This window comes from Vicia villosa, linkage group LG4 (assembly GCF_029867415.1).
Source record: "Vicia villosa cultivar HV-30 ecotype Madison, WI linkage group LG4, Vvil1.0, whole genome shotgun sequence".
In the NCBI taxonomy this organism is placed as follows: domain Eukaryota; kingdom Viridiplantae; phylum Streptophyta; class Magnoliopsida; order Fabales; family Fabaceae; genus Vicia; species Vicia villosa.
Genome location: NC_081183.1, coordinates 152,375,349 through 152,395,849, shown reverse-complemented (window position 1 = coordinate 152,395,849; position 20,501 = coordinate 152,375,349). Strand labels below are relative to the sequence as shown.

Genomic DNA, 20,501 nt, shown 5'->3' with positions numbered 1-20,501 from the left:
ATGGAGATAAAATAAGAAGAAGAAAAATTATTGAAGTCGGATGTAATGTTACAAACCACAAACTCATAGTATGTGAAAAAAAAATATTTTGTAATCATATTTTTTAAAGAATCGATATATGTTTTGAGTAGCAGCTTATTATAATCATCTTACATAAAATTTCTAAATATCTTTTAAATTGTTATAGTATTCTAAAAATTAAAAATTTAGTAATGTTAATGACTCTTTTATCATTCTAAACAAAATCATTTTTTCAAAAGATGTCAAATATTTTTCTATATTTTTTTAAAATTTTGTTTTTGGAAGCCTTCCCCTCCCCTCCAAACTCCCAAACATAGCCTTAGGGTCTAGTTATGGGTTTGAATTAAAAAAAAGAAGTTTATGTATAAAGATTTTAAGGTTTATTGATGGGTTTAAAATAAATAATATTTTCTATACATAGTTTTTTTATAATTAAATTCGATGAATAAATATTCGATTAACTTATATTTTAAAAATATAAATACTTTTTTTACTATAAAAACACCTCTGATAATGATGCTTTTCTTTTAGTATGAAAGTTGTAAGTCAAGTAAAAGGTTGATTTGATGAGATCTAAGGATGAATTTGAAATTTTATGTGCAAACGTTATAAAATTATCACTAATTTCACTCTAATAAGAATTTTCAATTCTATAATTTTTAAAAATTATTTATTGCTTTTTTTAGTTTTTTTTTCATCTAAGGATTTTCTTTTATAAATATCAAATGACAACAAAACCACCGTTACATATTTAAACATTACTGTGAGCCTATTAGTTTCGGTTTTTTGAAAAAAATTATTTTTATGGTATTATATAATTTTATTTTTAGAAAATTACAAACAATACTTTAAAAAAAAAAACTTCAAACAAATAAATGGTTTAAATATTTTTTTTGTAAATGTTATTTTAGGTATATCAAATTTTTGTTAATTTGAATGTTAAACTTTCAAAAAAAAAATCATTTAAATTTGAACCTATTTTGAATTATTTTTCTATAAAAGATCATTTTTGTGATATATTTTTTAACACATATTTATGTTATTAAATGTCAAGCTTAGCCTTTTATTTAACTAAGCAAATCATTTAAAATAAATTCAAATTTTTTGAATGAATTTTTTTAAGAATCATTCAATAAAATACACAGAAAAGTAGTTTATTTTAAAATATAAATATAAAGAACAATTTGATAAAATTAAAGATTTTTTTTTGTTTAAATGCGCTCAATCTCAATCTTAAACACGTAGTGATAAATTCTTTGAAAAATAACTTTGTAATTTACTATAGTCTCCTTCATCTCGGAAAAATTAATTTTTACAATTAAACATTACAGACTGAAGATATTTTTTTATAAAAAGATATAAGCCATAGCAAAATTGCATAATCATGAAAATGTAGATTCACCAAAATCATAACAAATCAAAATAATAAAATTCTTTAAATAAGAAAAAACATAAATTTACTCTAATGGTAAAAAATATTCTCATAAATGTCAAATCCTTATCTTTAGTAAATTAAAATCAACACAATTACTTAAAATATATGGCCACACAATCATTAAAAGGCCAAATCAACCTAAACAAGAAAATATCAAAATAAATTGCAAACTAAAATACATTTCTTATTGAGCAGAAAAAACTTACAAATAGTAAAAGTAATAGTATAAGAGAATCATAAATTTTTTATTATTAAATAGTTTCTAGATATTCAGTGGCGGATCTATTTTGAGGGCTGGTAGGTGCCACGGCACGGGTGCAGTTACCGTGCATAGATAAAAATTTATGCCCCATGCATAGATTATTATGGACCCTTAGATTATTAGATCAAATTCTAGACATCAATTGTTATTATTCAATACTCACCACTCAATACTCAATATTCAATACTCAATATTCAATACTGGATTAAAAACATGATCTAATGGCTTATGTAGGCTTATGCATGGTGCATAAATAAAATCCTTATGCATATTAGCCAAAGCCCCACAGCACCCCTCAATTTTTAAGATTTATATAGATTTATATGATACTAGAGAAATTATAAAAAATAAGAAAGTATGTAACAAAAAGGAAATAGAACAAAGAAACAGAGAGGAGACAATGTTAGTTTATAATAATGAACATGAATTTTTATTTACTAACTTAATATGTTTCAACTAAAAGATTAACACTACTTAAAATATCTTTAGACTGACAGACTAATAATATTCATTAGAAAAAAATAATATTAATTCTTTTTTAATCATAAAAGTCTTGTTTTAAAAATAAATAAAAAATCTTTTTTTCTTCTTTTCTTTATCATAAGTGTGTACGGTCTTTTTAATGTAAATTAGTCTAAAGTTATTATTCCTATAATAATAATATTAAATAATAATAATAATATTTTTTTTTTTAGTATTTGTGTTAATTTTGCTTCACCTTTTTATTTTTTTTATAATAATGAAAAAAAATCTTTTTGTCTTAATTTGGTTTATCAAATGGACAATGATGAAATTTGTTTTAAATTCAGACATGTGATCCAAATTGAAAGGTATTGGTCATTTGGATTTAGTTTATAAGATTAAACAAATAAACAAAATTGATAGAAGTTGTTCATTTGAATTTTATTTGTGATACTTCGTGCACTTTTTTTATTGATGTTCTGTAAAATTAAGTTCTTCATATTTAATATTATTGGTAATTTATTTGTGCATTTTTTTTTAGTGATATAATTGTTAAACTTAAGAAAATATTATATCTTATATGATTTTTAATGAATTTTAACTATTATTATATTTTAGTAGAAAGGCATAAAGACCACTTTGAAGTCAACCTATCTTTGAATCAAGCAGGATTTGTTTCTCTTTGTCTTGTTGGAAGGCATAAAGACCACTTTGACATAGGTAGCGTGAAGAATTTTCTCTGGGTAATGTATTATTTTAATCACCAGAATATAAGATTTGAGTCATGCTTCCAAACAACTTTGATTTAAATCTTTTAATTTTTTTTTTATATAAGCAAGAAAACACGAGCACAGCTCGGAAGAACCAAACCTACCATATGAAACTTAACAGAAATAGTATAAAGGATCTTTGCATAATTCATAAAAGTTATACTTTGTAGTGGAAATATTCTCAATCTGTGCCCATTTTCAAACCTTTAACTTCATATAAGCAAGGAAACACGAGCACAGTTCGGAAGAACCAAAACCTACCGACTGAAACTTAACGGAAATAGTACAAAGGATCTTTGCATAATTCATAAAAGTTATACTTGGTAGTAGAAATGTTCTCAATCCGTACCCATTTCCAAACCTTTAACTTAATATCCCAACTTAAATCAGAGACACAAGGATTGATACCGTTGAAGATAACGTTGTTTCCGAGGTACCAAACGCTCCAAACCACAACCAACCAAATTGAGCTAGCCCTGCCTTTCTTCATCACTATCTTGCAGCACTCAGAAACCCAAGTATCCAAAGAACACCAAACCTACCGATCAAAGTCACACGCAATACCACACGAACCAAAAAATTCTTGCCAAAGTAATTTGACACAAGGGCACTTGAAGAAAAGATGACTCAGAGACTCAATTTTTCTCGAACAAAAAACACAAAGGGAATCAAAAGGAGAAAGGATCATACCTCTACTCAAAAGATTGTCCTTCGACGGTAACCTATTCAATAGACATCTCCACCTGAAAGCTTTGATCCTAAACGACACCTAATAATCGAACAGGTGCCCACATCCAACCCAGGAACAGAAATCAAATTGAAAATCGTGTTGTAGCTGCTTTTCGTTGAATACCCCGACTCAACGTTCGGTTTCCACAGAACAATGTCGTCCGCACCACTGTTTGGGTGAACAACGCCAAGACGCAAATGCAGCTGCTAAGCGTTCAGAGCTACAACAGAACTTAAATCAACAAGGAGGCCAAAATTTTCCCACACCCAACCTTCATCCATCCAAGCACCCATGTCCACGATAAAAGCTTCATTCGAACTGTTACGCGCATATAACTCAAGGAATTCCTCCATGATGCTTCTGTCATTAATCCAAACTGTGCTCTAGAAGGGGATATCAACGCCTGAACTCAACTTAAATACAAAATTCTGCAAAAAAAACTTAGAAGGGAATTTGGAACCCAATTTTAGAAGTTTACATCTTTACTCCTTAAACTTTCTAACTTGTGATACATGATATATTCATTGTGTTGAGTTAGACGAATTGGCTTACGCTAAAAACACATTGTTGGGGGTCCAAAACTTAGCTTCTTAAATGTAGGGGTAACTCAGGGTCTGTTTGCTTCAAATGAGGGGGAGGGGAGAGATTTTAATGGAAGGAAGGGAAGGGGAGGGGAGGTGAGGGAATTTTTTTAATCAGATAAGTGTTTGGTTTAAAAGAGGGGAGGGGAGGGGAAGGGAGGAGTTTTAATTAAAAATATGTTTGGTTCAAGAGGGGAGGGAAGAGGTTTTATTAATAATTTACATTTTTATCCTTATGATCTCATATAAGTTATATGATATTCAAATGTAAAAAATTCATACAATATTTTTTGGAAATAAAACTTTAATATTGAGTGACTAAAAATATTATAATTTACCACACAGCGTTAAAAATTGAATATATTTTATTCAGATTATAATTCTCCGATACAAATTAAACAATATATTGATAATAACTTTTAAATCGTGATGAATCGTCTAACAAGACAAATACATAAAATAACTTATTATTAAAATTAATGATTTAAAATTTTCAATAAAATATATAAAAAAATAATATGAATGATTTAAAATTTGATAGGATAAATAACAAAATTAGAAGAAAAAAATGAATATAAATAAACATAAAAAATTATTAAAAAAAGTGAAATAATTATGATTTATATTAAGTACAAAAATTTGAAAAATAATTTCAACATAGATAATAATTATAATAAATTGATGGAAGCAATCGAGGAAAATTACATAGAAGAAAAACAGTTACACAAAGAAAATAAATAATTTTGAAATGCTAAAATTAAACCGAGGATATTTAAGTAAATATAATCATTTTTAAAATATCAAAACTCATATTTCCTCTCCTTTCCTCCAGATCCCCCAATTTGGAGGGACGCAAAAAATGTGGTTTGGAGGAATTTTGCTCCCCTTCCCTCCACTCCTAAAATTTGAACCAAAACATATTTAATTAAATTTTTTGAGGCCTTTGAACATCTCTTGAGCTTTCAAGACCCCCCTACACTAAACACTTAATGAGTGTAGATACAGCAATAATATCTCGCAACCAACTAAACGGAGAGAGCCTTTTGTTACAGCAGCCAACTGAACGATCAACCTGTCTTCACTTGCTTTCTCAACCTCTTCTTGCTTGGCCTCTATTTCCATTGTTTCATCAATGCCAGCTTCAAGACGAGCCATCAGACGCTCTTCTCTTGCATGGAAGAAAGCTATAATATAGTCAACACAAACATCTAGATATGCTTTCATGACTAAAAGTAGGATCTACGAAGGGGAATGAGCATGAAACAGATGAGGATATGAGGAAGCCACACTCTAAGGAACATAACCCTATGGAGTCTTCTAATAAAGAACAAACGTATCCTCGTATATCTTGGAAAACTCATCCTCATAATAGTAAACACCATTTTTGTCTCCGTTATATCTCATCAATTTGACATCAGTGTCATTAATTCTTCCCTAATTCTTTGCTTTACTGTAGAGAATTTTGACAGTGACACGGTGAAGAATTCTCATTTCACACTTCATATGGCTAATACAAAAGCTTGTAGTATCTAAATAATCTTAAACAAAGACTTAGAAATTGATTTAACGGACTCTGCATGCCTGAGACCTTGAGCATTCGATTAATCGACTTTCATTCCCTTTATTGAAGACCAAAATGATTACGATAATCATCATGAGAGAAAGATACCATTCTCCCATGAAACTGACATTCAAGACCACTTGAATGGACCTTAACCTTGCATTAGAATTTCTTGATGTGGTTAGGGTTAAACTTCTTGCTCAATGCTAGAAATTTCAACAGACCATGGTTTTCAAAAAGCAAAAGCTTCATGAAATCCATTTCCAATGCTACTTCATCTTACTTAGTGACAAAGTATCCAACTTCATGAGGTTTGTTCATGAAGTACTCAATATATTTCTTATGATCTTCTTCAAAAATCAAGTGGGTTACTTCATGAACTAAATAAGCTATATTTTGGGAAGAATATAAGGATCTAGAAGTAGATGAAGGATTACCCGAAACAACTATCTTGATCCTTGACCTGGGACAATCTTTGGGAAGTTTGACCTTAGTGCGTTTACCCTTTGGAACCTCAGGAAGAGTCAATGATGGAATTGTATGTTTGCCTCTTTGTTTCTCTTATGGTCCTTCCTTGATTATTGATGAAGATGGAGTGAATTATGGAGGTTAAATGTTGAGATGAATGAGAAATTCTAAATGGGTATGAGATTATTTAGGAGACATAAGTATGAGATGTGTTGAGAGATAAAATGTTTTTAGGAATGACTTAGTTTTGAAATAAGATGAGTTATGGTGTTGAAACATGAGATAAAAATGTTTTAGAATTAATGGAATGTGTGATGAGTGGATGTAATGAATATGTAATGATTAAAAATAATTCAAATATGAAAAGGCGCAAGTTTTAAAAAATTTAGAACTGAAAAGGTTTGATTCGAATCAGAAGGAGTAATGATTCGAAATAGAAAGGGGCTTTTGGAATTGATTGGAGTTAAATCTTAGGTTGATTCAAATCAGAGATGCACAATTTTTTCAAAACCTCTTATAATTCGAATTAGGCATGGCTTTTTATAATCAGATGAACCGAAGCAACATGTATGAGAAGTGTAACAATATATTTGATTAAGGAAGAAGGTTCATTCAAACATTTAATGAGTTATAGTTTAGGCCCATTAAGGATCCGTTGGATTGCAATTGTTATAAATATGTGTCACTACTATTCTTGTCTTTACAACTTTCAGGAGTTTATCAGGTGATAGATAAGAGTTATGAATCCTTGGTAAACTTAGAGAGAAAAGGTTAAAATTATTTAGAGTTCTTGGAATTTGGGAAATCTTTAGAGGAAAAATTCTTTGGAGTTCCCATATACCAAACACTTTGGACTTATTTGATTCATATATTGAGAGTTGGAGAGATTGAGAAAAACTTGGTTAAAAATAGGGTTTGGTTTATGGGAACTCCAAAGACTTTTTCTTATAACTCATTTATAATCTCCTATAACAACTTTTGAAAGTATATTGATTCAGAGAGCTTCTCTCTCCCCGAGAGTAGATCATTTGGTCAAACAAAGTAAACAAGTTATTGTGTTCTCGTCTTTTATCTTCTTTTGTCTTGTTATGGTTTTAGTTTCACTTCTAGAAGCTTATTGTGTTGATTTAGGCTATTTATTTTTGTTGTCATTGTTCTTTATCCTCACACATCAATTCTTTTGGTGTTTCTAAACTCTCAATAATTCATCTTAATTGCTTTGAGTTATTCTACTAGTTTTTCACAACAAGTGGCGTCCACCGTGGGGAAAAGGGACATTCTTTACAAGTGAGCACCATGAGTAAATGGGAGATCGAGAATTTTTCTTGAGATATTAATTTTTTATTGTGGAAATTGAAGATGCAAGAAATATTAACTCAGATGAAGTGTATTGAAGCGTTGAAGATTGATGCATTAATGCCTCAAGGCCTAACAAAAGCAGAAAAGACTTAAATGGTGAATAAGCTCAGGAGTGTCATTGTCTTGTGCCTTGGGAATTTCAAGGAAGTCACCAAAAATAAGACTGTGACTTTGAAGTTGTAAAAACTTAAATCATTATATATGATTAAGTCTTTGTCTCATAAGTTGTGTTTGAAACAACAACTTTACTCATTCCAAATGGTAGAGAATAAGTTTATAGGGGAGCAGTTAACAAAATATCATAAATTTTTTGATGATCTTGAGAATATTAAAGTGAAGATTGAAGATAAGAAAAAAGTTTACTTTCGTTGAGCTCATTACCCATATCCTTTGAGCACTATAAGGATGCCCCTATTTATGATAATGAAAGTACTATTAAGTTGGATGAATTTCACACGACTATGAGATCCAAAGAATTTTCAAAAGTCAAAGATTTCCCTGAGAGGAGGGACACTGATGATTATGTTCATATTGTAGTTGGCTCAGATGTGGATATTCATGAGAATGTTGGTGCATTAGTGGTGTCGAGTTTGGAGACTTAAAAGGATTGTTTATGGACTCAAGTTATTGTTATCACATGTGTCAGAGTAACAAATACTTTGTAACTTGGAAGCTTGAGCAAGGTGGATAAGTTCTTCTTGGTGACAATCAATCTTATAAGGTTTATGGCATTGGTACGATCAGATTTAAAATGTTCGATGATTGTGAATTTCCTTTTTCATATTACAAGGTATGTTCCAGAACTCGGGTAATATTTGTTATCCATAAGCATGTTTGAGAATTTAGGATATTACATTAGAGTTGAATATGAAATGTTGGATTTTTTGTATGGTGAAGTGATCATAGCTAACAGGTATAAAACATCTGTTTTATATATTTTAGAAGGTTTCAATATTGTTGTTCATTCATCATAAACTAATGCAAACTTTTATGAAAATAAAAAGTTGTGGGATTTGATCAAGGAATGGTGAATGTCTTGTGGTTGTTACAGAGCACTTAAAAGAGTTATGGTAAATGTCTTCATTTTAAAACATAATAAATTTCTGAATGAAAATCTCTCTTCTTCTTCTTCTACTTTCTTTGTTCAAAAATTGTTTTTTCACAAAAATTGTCATATTGGAAAAAGACTAAAAATTCTTTGTGAGAGTTTTGTTGTAATAGGTGTTGTGTTTTATTTTATTTATTCAAGAGTGTAATTCTCTTGTGGATTGTATTTCTTCTAAGTTAAACCTGATAAAATCTTGGTTGTAAGTTCTTGAGCTTGTCATATCTTAAAATCTTTGTTTGGTTTTTAGCTTTAACTTGGTAAATCCTCTTGTTTGGTTTTAAGCTCAGCTTTGCGTAAAATCTCTTGTTTGTTTTGGAGGTTAATTAGTGTAAAATATATTGTGGTTGTATGAAGGTTCGTGGGCATAACTTGTGAAAAACTTGAGTCTCTTTTAAGTGAGACTCTCGAGAGGAAACTCTTGTTGACAAGAGTAGGCCAAATGACTAGGTCATACATGTATAAATCTCCAATGCACAATCTCTAACTGTGATCTTTTTATTTTCATTGATTATTTTATTTCTGCTGGGTATCTATATTCATCTTCTTATTTTTCATGTCTGTTAACATAGACGTTTTAAAAGTAAAAGTGTTTTTTTAATTAATCATAAATTTTAAATATTACAACTTATTTCTCTCTAAATAACCAACGAAAATTAGAAAATACATTACCTAGAATCGATACCCGAGACCATAATATAGCCATTTTGGAAAATGCCCTGTTCTCCTACCGCTTGGCTAACATGTCTTGTAATTAGGGGTGACAAAACGGGCTCGCCCCGCGGAGAAAGCCCATTTTGTCTGCACTTTTTCGCGGGACGGGACAAGGTTTTAGGCTCGCTCTCTTTAATGTGTCCGACCCGTCCCGTTGTTTTGCGGGCTTTTTCGGGCATGAGCTTTTTCATACAATTTTACTATTTTTAGGCCTAAAAAGTTCAATGTCTGCGGGTTTTTTCCGCCCGCCCTCACTTTTTTGCGGGACGGGGCAAGATTTTAGACTCGCACTTTCAAATATGCTCGCCTTACCCCGTCCCGCTCCATTTTTTTGCAAGACGAACCTAAACGGGACGGGCATGTCCATTTACCACCCCTACTTGTAATAGACATTTTTATCCTTTATCTTATATAATATAAATTTGAAATTTGAGGCATGTGTTAAGACCCTTATTGCACTTGCATAAGACCGGCTCTAGATACTCCATATTAGCATAACATGCTCAAATTTTTTTACATGTGATAATTAAAGTGTATTGCACATAACTCATAACTTTATGTTCTACGAGACAACCCAAAATCTAGAGATAGATTTCCATTTGATTAGAGAGAAGTTTCGAAACAATTATATTTTTTCTATTATAATTACATTCTTTCTACTAAACAAATGCATTCTTTCTATTATAATACTATTATATATCCACCTAAATTTTATATGGTACTATAATCTTTACAAAAAATGAATTTACTAGTTTATTTTTTTTTATGAAGTTTCTCACATGAAATGCCACATAGATAAGAACAAATTTTATATCGGTAACGAAATTGACAAGTAACCGTCTCTCATAATGGCACATTCATCAACAAAATCACCAAAATCACATTTTTCACTTCACAAAAAAGCAAAATCCCAACCCAATTCCATGGCACACAAATCCCAAAAAATAATCACTTTTTTATCACATCATTATGGTGAAACTAATAACAACTTCCAAACCTCTCATTCTCAAATCAAAACTCCTCTGTTTTTCACTTTTCTACCTCTTCACCACTCTCTTTCTTGCTCTTTACACCACTCTCTCCCAATCCAAATGCTTCTTCAGATCATCCCCTTCAGATCCAATCCTCAATTCTCTCTTCAATTACCCTTCTTCCTATGGTGAACACAAATACGCCGTTTCGACTACCCGTTCCACGTGTTCTTCCCCTGTTTTCTTTTCAGGTAATTTACAATGACCCTTTATGATTTTATCATCAAAATCATAACTTTTTGTTAATGGGTTGTGGATTATGTGTTCAGATTATTGGGATGTTGTCGATGAAATCGAGAATTCTCGGAAGAATTCTCGAGGTTATGGTGGTGGTTTGCGGTATATGAAGGGTAATAATGCTGATAGTTTTGGTGGAAATCTTAGTACTCTTGCAAGGTTTTCTTATTTTAATCATCAGAATGATAGCATTGAAATTCCATGTGGATTTCTCAAGGATTTTCCAATCAGTAATTCTGGTTAGTTTTTCATGAATCATTTGTTTAGATCTCAACTCAATCATGATCAAGGTTTTAAAAAACAGTCGCAGTAAAAAATTTCGTAATTTCTATCTGTACATGTATTGTGACACTGATTGCTGGTTATTGTGGTATGATACCATGATTTTTTTCATTTTTTTATAAAATCAATGAATAGTGGTATCTGTATCGGCACCTTCTAATACTATTTTGTCATGGTTGATTTCGCGGTTTTTTGAAACCTTGATCATGATAGTTGATATTGTATAGAATTATGGTTAATGAAATTTAACAATTATTTAAGATAGTAATTTGCAAATGCAGACCAAATTGCAATGGAAAAGTGTGACAATGTAGTGGTAGTTTCAGCAATATTCAATGATCATGACAAAATAAGACAACCAAAGGGACTTGGATCCAAAACATCAGACATGGTGTGTTTCGTCATGTTTGTCGATGATGTTACTCTCAAAGGTTTAGAACATCACAAATTGATTTCAATTGAATCAGATGAATACAAGATAGGCGTGTGGAGGATTGTGAAAGTTGGAAAAGATGGTTTGTATGAGAATCCAGCAATGAATGGGATTATACCAAAATTTTTGGTTCATAGGTTATTTCCAAATGCACAATTCAGCATTTGGGTAGATGCAAAGTTGCAACTCATGGTTGATCCTTTGTTGTTGATTCATTCACTTGTTGTAAAGGAGAATGTAGATATGGCTATTTCAAAACACCCTTTTTATGTTCATACAATGGAAGAAGCTATGGCTACTGCTAGGTGGAAGAAATGGTGGGATGTTAATGGTTTGAAGATGCAAATGGAGACTTATTGTCAAAATGGATTGCAACCATGGAGTCCTAGCAAGAAACCCTATCCATCAGGTAACTTCTCGTTCAAATTTTTAACACCTAAATTGCACTTTAACAATGAAAATATAAAACCATGCATGTTAAGGGTCGATTGAAAATTTTATGATATCACGTGACTAAGACACTTCTGAACAAATATGTGTCCACCTTTCAATGATAATATATTTATGTAGCATTGACACCTCTGCACGTGTCTAGCTTCTGAGGAGGATACATCTATGTTGCACTAACTTCTCTGAATAAAAGCGTGTCCAATTTCAGATGATGACACATCTATGTAACACTGACACCTTTAAATAAAGATGCATCCAATTTTAGATAATCTGTTTACATTCAATTTATCAATTTTAAAAAAATTATTAACGATGTCGAAATGTCGGTTATTTTGGCAGATGTACCGGATAGTGCATTGATATTGAGGAAACATGGAGTAAAAAACAACCTATTTTCTTGTCTAATGTTCAATGAGTTAGAAGCATTCAATCCAAGAGATCAATTACCATTTGCTTTTGTTAGGGATCACATGAATCCCAAACTGAAGTTAAACATGTTTGAGGTTGAAGTATTTGAACAAGTGGCAATTGAGTATAGGCACAATGTAAAGAGTAGTGATGGGACCAATTTAAAGAAAGTGTCTAGTTTAAGAAGAACAAAAAGGGCAGAGGCAGATTTGTATGTTAACAATGGTAGCTGTTGTGGTGGGTGCCACAAATATCTTTCAACAATGTGGGGTGGTGAATCCAATGATTGATAATTGATGCATCTTGCTCAAGACAAGAGTAGATCATAAGTAAAAACAAAAAATTAAAGATAAAAAACCTTATAGTATTAGTTTTTTATTCATTCATTAATTGAAGAGTTTCTACTAAATTGCATGTGTATTTTTTAAATGAAGACAAAAACATAATTTTTTAAATTAAATAGTGGAAAACTGACAACCTGTTAGAGGTTAGCAGGAATGTTTCCTTCCTTAATTCGTCTTTTTTGTTGTATTTATTCCTTTACGAATCTTCTTTGCTTCATTTTCTTTTACTTTTAAATTGTTGATGTTGTTCCAAGGTAAGAAAAAAACAAAAGAATTATTATGAGAATGATGTGATTATTGATAAATGAAAAGTTACGTAATCTATACGTAGCTTAGAACGGAGAAAGCAATTGGAAAAAGAGAGTAAAAGAAGTGTTATAGTAAAACTTGTCTTCAAAGTTTGAACAATCAATCATGCTATTGTAAAATATAAAATAAAACAACATTTTCATTAATTACATGGTTGTGTTTTTTCAATTTTCGTATAATTTTTTATTTAGAAAATTGTCTATACTAAAAAAAGTTATATACATTTTGTATAATTTTTTATTGAAATATATATGTATTTTATTGTTTAAGAAAAAAATAAATAATTTAAGAGTTAATATTTAATTTGCCTATGTCACTAGGGTTGAATCTCAAAAAATATATATATATTAATAAATTAACGTATTTTTGTTTTTAGTCTCTAATTTAAATTTTTTTCAAAAATAGTTCTTAATTGAAATAATTAACTGCAAGTTATTCGGTGAAGAAAAATTACAAACAGAAAAACGTGATTGCAAGTTATCCGATACACTTTAATAGAGATGTGAAATGGTAAATATTAAATAATAAAATTATTTTATAAATTAAAAGAATAGAATTGTAATATTTTAAAAAATGTAGGGGTAGAGGAATAATGATAGGGGTACGAGATATAATTTTCGTCATTGACTTGACACATTAATCTTTATTATAGTTTTCCTTTTTTTTTTTTTCTTTTATCATACATTATATATGTTAATTCATTTTATTTAACCAAAAATAAATATAAATATATTTTTTGATTAATGAATTAAACTTAAACATTCAAGTATTTCAATAGCCTAAAATAGCTCAAAAACGCCTCCAGTAATTTAAAATTCAAAATCTTTTAAGATGATAATAATACTAATAATAATAATAATAATAATAATAATAATAATAATAATAATAATAATAATAATAATAATAATAATAATAATAATAATAATAATAATAATAAAGGGTCATGCTAATGAGTGCTTCAGGGATACTGGTTAAAGATTTCAAATATAAAAAATATTTTTTAAATAAATTATTTATTTAAACTTACAATATACAAGTGTTTTCAAGAAAAATATATATTTTATTTTTTACGATAGTCAATTATTTTAATTTTCATTACATTTAATAAAAGTATTTAATAAACAAAATATACGATTTAAAACTCTTAACCAGTGTCTCTGGACACTCGTTACTATTACCCAATAATAAATTAATAATAACAATGATAAATTAATGGTGAATTCTAAGGTGAGGATTCAATTAAGTCCCTCACCGGTGATTCATTAAAAAGATACCGTTAGATCTAATTGATGGATTAGATTTATTTTAAAATATAAAAAATAAATTGTATCTTTCCACACACAATTACACCCTATCTATTCTCCATTTATCTCTCCAACCTATCTACAAAATATCTTGCCGTTAATAATAAAAAAATGTGATAAAAATGTGATAAAAATATGTCTACAATCCCTTATATGAAAGGGCTGAAAATTGGAAACACATGATTCATTAAAAAATATACTACAAACAAGTCTTATTACTCTGCAGATGAGAAGAGAAATTGATAGAATATTATTATCGTTAAAATGATAGACTTATTATAAACATCTTCTCTTGCTGGCAAAGAGACCGTTATCAACACTACTATCTCTCTCCATCTTCTTTATTGTTAAATTTTTCAATAAATATCTACTAATTTTGTTAAGTCGGAGGAGAATCAATTAAAAAGAGATAAAAATTTTGATCAAAAAAAAAAATTAAAAAGAGATAAAAATATAATTGTTCTCTCAAGAATCAGTTTTAAATGAGTTGGAGAGATAAACGAAGAAGAAGTAGAGTGAAATTGTGTGTGGAAAGATATAGTTGTTTTTTATAATTTAAAAATAAATCTAACCCATCAATTAGATCTAACGGTATTTTTTTAATGTCTCACCGGTGAGGGACTTAATTGAACCCTCACCTTAGAATTCACCTAAATTAATAACTTAAAGATTTTATTGCCTTGTTATTTACTCTTTTTCATATGTTATGAGTTGCATTGTTATTGTATTAGTCTATCATGTATTAAAAATAGTTTTTACTTTGGTTTTTCTATGTAATGTGTACTAAAGTGATTAGAGAAAAAAAAAGAAAATTAAATCAAATAACATTTTGACTCAAAACAAAATCTTTTATCATAATTTTATAAATTAAAAGTAAAATTCGATCTGACCTTAGAAATCACCTAAGCTGTCGGTTTTCTACTTTTTATCCGGTTTAAAACTCGGTTCCTTTACATGCCAATTTTCAAGTCCAAACTAGTCGGGCAGGCTTCCAGTTCTCAACCCAATCGATTGAACCGTCTGTTCGGTCCGGTTTTGATTACCATGAAATCTTCTTTGTAGTTTTTCTTATTCTCATTTATCAAGTTTATTAAGTTGTACCCAGAATGTCATCGAATCCTGCTCATCAGTCACACATCTTTGTTGTTGCTCACTAACCTAATATGTGCCTTTTTTATGTCATTATTGCTTGAATGTTAATCACATATCGTCATCTCCATCGTCTTCCACTTAAAGGTATAATTTTTCTTTTTCGGCCATCAAATAATATTGTCTCGATCCAAAGTGATTATATTGAGTAAAAAGGAAGAATATATTATGTTATTTTCTAATGAAATATAGTTTTTATTATGGTCCCGACCCCATATTTTTAATAAAGTACGGTTTTATCGTCCTTTTTATAGAATTCATTGTTATGAATATTTTGTTTAGGTTTATTCAATGTCATATTTATATTAATTCAAATATGATTTGAAGAAAAATAAGCTTTATTTCAAGAGTTTTGATGATAATAATATAATTAAAAGCAATTGATACTTTAATGTGTTTGTTTTTATATGTAGAATTTTGCAATCATTTATAGAAAATAAAGACATGATTGTCGCAAAAGAATTGATTAGTCAAGAATTTTGACCATTTACGCCTCAAGTCTAAATGATCATATGCACCAAGACGAACAATGATCATCTGTCTCTTGAAGATAGGGAACGATCATCTGCATCACAAGGAAATAAATGATCATGTGTGCTCAAATTAACAAAGTTTACCATATATTCAAGGCTAATGTGATCATCTACACCTCGAGACCAGATGTACATGATCATCTATACTTAACTCAATGAACTATTTATGTCTAATCGAAAATTTGATAACTTGTTCCTCATTTACAAAGTTACATTAGGCTAGGTCACCTATAAAGAATATTCTCAACGGGCACATCATGACAATTATGCTAGTACATGGATTAAATGGATAAGGACCGCTACAAATAATTAATATATAAAGATTTTGTACAAATAGTACAACTCTAATGACGCCATTCCTAACTGCCAAATGATCGGCAAGGACGATAAACACAAAAATTAAAAATCTCCAGTCCTATTTAAAAAACAACTTGAAACATTGTAACAAATACACACATAATACTATTACGGAGTTGTACTATTATTTTGTCACTTTAAATTTGTAAATTTTGCAAAACATTACTACATATTAACAAAGAACAAACATCATAAAACAAGTGCTCTAAATCCATTACTCTTTCTTAGAAAAGTTAATCACTTGTGATCGAGTTGTATTTGGGCTAAATAAATGATTTAATTGATTAAATCATCTTTTAATTGATTAAAACACTTCAAAAAGTGGTAACCTTTATCCAGAAAATAGAGACCCTAAAACGACTATATGATTTAATTGATTAATGGTTTTTCTAATTGATTAGAAGGTTTTTCTCATTGCTTTAATCAAGTGGACCAAGTCCATAATTGATTTAGATAGTGGGTGAGCTTTTTTAATAGATTAAAAACACTTTTTAATCAATTTTACACATGATTGGATAGGTTTTAAGATTAATAAAATCAAAGAGGGTTTGAAAAGATCTTTTGTGTGTGTGATTGCCTTAGTATTTCAAGACTTACTTTTGTACTTTTAAAATTTAAAATGATTATTCTAAAACACTAAGTGCAAGACTAGGCGGGATTTCATACTTTCTCACTTTCATACTTTAAGTTACTTTTCTTGATTGTATGATTGATTAACTCTTAAGCTTAAACTTGAATATTCTGACCGATGAGGCTTGAGATATATTCTTCTTGATCAAATGCCATCATTAGGAATTATTGGACATTTGATATCAACTCTGTCTTTGACAATTGTCACAAATAACTCTTGAAAAGAGTTATCAACATCGAAAAGTTGTTAGACATGTGGAGTTATCATCTTTAAAATCTGCTTGACAATTGTCATCATCAAAACCAACTAACAGTTATACATGGAAAGCTTGTAAACGCATATAAGATGCTGGAAGGATCTATCTTCATCACACTTGTAAAGGAATTTTATTTGTTTGATGATTCTACCTCCAAGGAAATCACTTCATATATTTCGAGGATTATAGTATAATTGAGGCAAGAACAAATTGCAAGTATCATTAAATATTGTTAAGAAGGCATAATCATTTTTGAAAGAAATCAACATCGTATTGAGAACAAGGAAATGGTTGATCTATATTTCAAGGAAATACTATTATCATATATATGAGAGATATAACCTCAGACACTAGATGGTTCTAGTTAAGGAGTTCCTTTTCAAATATATATTCATGAGATGCTGGTTCAAGAAAGGCTTGTCGACAAGTTGGAAAAGCATAATCTCACTAACAATTTAGTGGCTAATTTTGCAAAACATTTTGATTACTATAAAGATCTTAAGAAAAATATGGTTTTGTACATCCTAAGAAAATAAAACTCCTAAAGAAAGAGTCATTAGGTGCAATTAAATTTTCTTCCACCAGGGATGAAAGTGAGAATGCAACTCACCCAGCATGTGTTGTACGAACTGTTGTTGTAACCTCAATCTACTGCTCTCATTACTTCATTGAACTAATAGAGATAGTCCCTCAACAAGTTTGAGGGACCTTGCTGTATGTTGAACAAGCTGGTATTGGACATCTTTCTCTACCACCTGACAGAAAACTGGTGTACGAGTTTCTTTACCAGTTCTTGATAACTTGCAATAGAGGCTCAGGGTATACCTATATACTATCACAAGGTTGCATCCCTTAAGGTGCCAAACAACAATTTCACTACATGGAGTCGGGCGCTCCAATGATGGCCATATGTGTGTTAATGGAGACGATGTATTCATAAGGATCACCGCGCCCGTCAAACATGGCCAAATAGGTAGGCTTGAACCCTTCAGCCTTCAGGGACATGTGCCTCCCATATTAGATTTAAAAGTGGCCGAGGATCCATTACTTCCATCTTTTCTTGAGGATTGATTATTGTTTTCAATTGATATCAAGTATGGATGAAGACTAAGATGTAGGTTTATTAATGGAAGAGAATTTTAAATTTAAAAACTATGATTATGAGATTAGTGATTGTAGGTGAGAAATTTATATAGAGGGTAGGGGAAGTTACCTGATTGGTTTGAAATATAATAGATAGATTTAGCTTGGAGGAGTGCACAATGGTAGTCTCGGAGTTATATGTGAAGTTTAGTAATTTTAGAATATTTTTTGGTAGTAGGAGGTGGGGGAAATGTATGTGTGAAGTTAGGGGTAGTACTTGAGTTTTTGTGGTTATTAGTGGGATTGGGATGGATATGAGTGTTTAGTGTAAGAGTATGTGTCTACCTATTGAAATTAGGAGGTGAGTTGTTAGTATTGGGGGAATCAAAGTTAGGTTGATTTTTATTTAACTAGATGTAGTCAAAAGAGAAATCATGGGATGTAGCTTGTTATGTAAGTCGGGGGTGGATTGAGAATGAGGTGTGGTGGGGGTGTAATGAAAAATGTATTCAAAGAAATGTGTATCTCTAAAGATTAAAACCTGCTTGTTTTGCAAGTAAAAAGGATATGGGCATTAACATTGTTATTGGTGCCTAAGTATAAAGATTTTCTAGATCTAGGGTAAAACTTAATTCAATTTCTTTTAGAACTAAAAGCATGGATCAAATAGCCAAAAAAACTCATAATCGATTAATTAAGCAAAGTGTTATAAAGAATAAAAAAGTGAGTTTTCTAAAAAGAATTTTTTTTTTTTTTAAGATAGTCTGTTAACAATAAAAAATGCATTAGATATGGCATATACCCAAAATAGATTAGGTAAATTTGCTTAGAAATGAAGGGCGCTGGACACTCTTAGAAGATCTTAATTTTCTCTCAACAATACCATTTTGTTGAGGTGTTTAAATACAAGATGTTTGATTATGGATCCTATGGCGTTGGTAAAAAATTTAAAAGAAAAATCGGGTTCATTATCAAATATTATGGTTTTAATATTTGAATGAAATTGTTTTTTTTACTAAAGATACAAAGGATTCGACTAGGTTTTAAGTTTCCGATTTAAGTTTCAATAAATAAGTCCAACAAAATTTGCTCTGATCATCAATGACAATTAAAAAATATCTATGTCCAAGCATAGATGGAACTGAAAAAGGTCCTCAAGTGTCCATGTGGACACAACCGAAACAGGTTTTAGAAGTTGTTATGCTTTTGGAAAAAGGAATACATTTTTGTTTAAAATGAAAAACAAGTTCCATAAGAAATATCACGTTTAGAAAAATCATCAAGAGGAAACATTTTATTAATCTAGAAAATAGTGTCATTAGACGGTTGGCCAAATCTATTATGCCACAAATTACAATTGGAATTGATGGTCCTAGATATTGTTTTAGAGCTATTAAAGTTGGATTGATAGAGGATGGTAAGGTGTTCAGGTATAACCCTTGATGGAGCTCAGATGCACCAATCATCCTCGGGGTAAGATTCACATGTATGGTGCAATTTTGAGAAATAAAATATGCATGACAATTAATGGATTGATCTAGCCTAGCTATAGATATCAAATTTGTACGAAAGGTAGGTATAAACATACCACCAGTTAAGTAAAATCATTATTGAAATAGATGGTGCCAAAATATTTAGTAGTTAAAGTGGTGCCATTAGGAAGTTTTATGGAAATGGCGTTGATTTTAACCAAGTTACTGAATAAATGTTGACAATGAAACACATGAATCACATGATATGTAGCCCCAATGTTAAGAGTCCGAGAATTATTTATATCTAAAGAGTTTTTGTGGTGAGGAATACTTGGAGGTAATGGCTTAGATGTGTGGAGATGTTGCATAGTGGGTGAATATGGGTGAGGAAGTTGTTGTAGCAGAGCAAAAAGGGCCTTTGGTTGATAATTTTTTAATTTTATTGAGTTTTTCTCTATTATGCAGTCCTCATTGGTGTCTTGTTGGTGTTCCTCATTTTATTGGGTATATATATTGATAACGTGGAATTACATCGATTATTTAACTCGATTTTATATAAATTATCTCATTTTATTTATTGAGTTATGTCTTTGTTATACTGGTATTAGTGTTTTATTTCAGTAATATCGAACTTGGAGATTTGAGTAAGAAAAGAAGAAAATAAGAAGTAAATTCAAGTTTTGGAGGTGAAATAGCAAAGGAGAGGTGAAGATATTAACAATAGGCCCAACAAAGTGATGTCACACTTCAGAAC

General features: G+C 30.2%; 1 protein-coding gene across 1 annotated transcript; it reads left to right on the top strand.

The window, feature by feature from the left end:
• The first annotated feature begins 10,348 nt into the window (after positions 1–10,348).
• LOC131599967 (alkaline ceramidase TOD1) lies at positions 10,349–12,892 on the top strand. The gene is made up of 4 exons (XM_058872204.1): positions 10,349–10,690; positions 10,769–10,975; positions 11,300–11,860; positions 12,241–12,892. Exons 1-4 carry the CDS (start codon positions 10,438–10,440, stop codon positions 12,597–12,599), a joined length of 1,380 nt encoding a protein of 459 aa, XP_058728187.1. The 5' UTR covers positions 10,349–10,437; the 3' UTR covers positions 12,600–12,892.
• The last annotated feature ends 7,609 nt before the right edge of the window (positions 12,893–20,501 follow it).

Coding starts and splice junctions, on each gene's coding strand:
- LOC131599967 (XM_058872204.1), top strand. CDS start 10,438: ATGGTGAAACTAATAACAACTTCCAAACCTCTCATTCTCAAATCAAAA. Junction 10,691..10,768: donor TTCCCCTGTTTTCTTTTCAG/GTAATTTACAAT, acceptor TTATGTGTTCAG/ATTATTGGGATGTTGTCGAT. Junction 10,976..11,299: donor TTTTCCAATCAGTAATTCTG/GTTAGTTTTTCA, acceptor TTGCAAATGCAG/ACCAAATTGCAATGGAAAAG.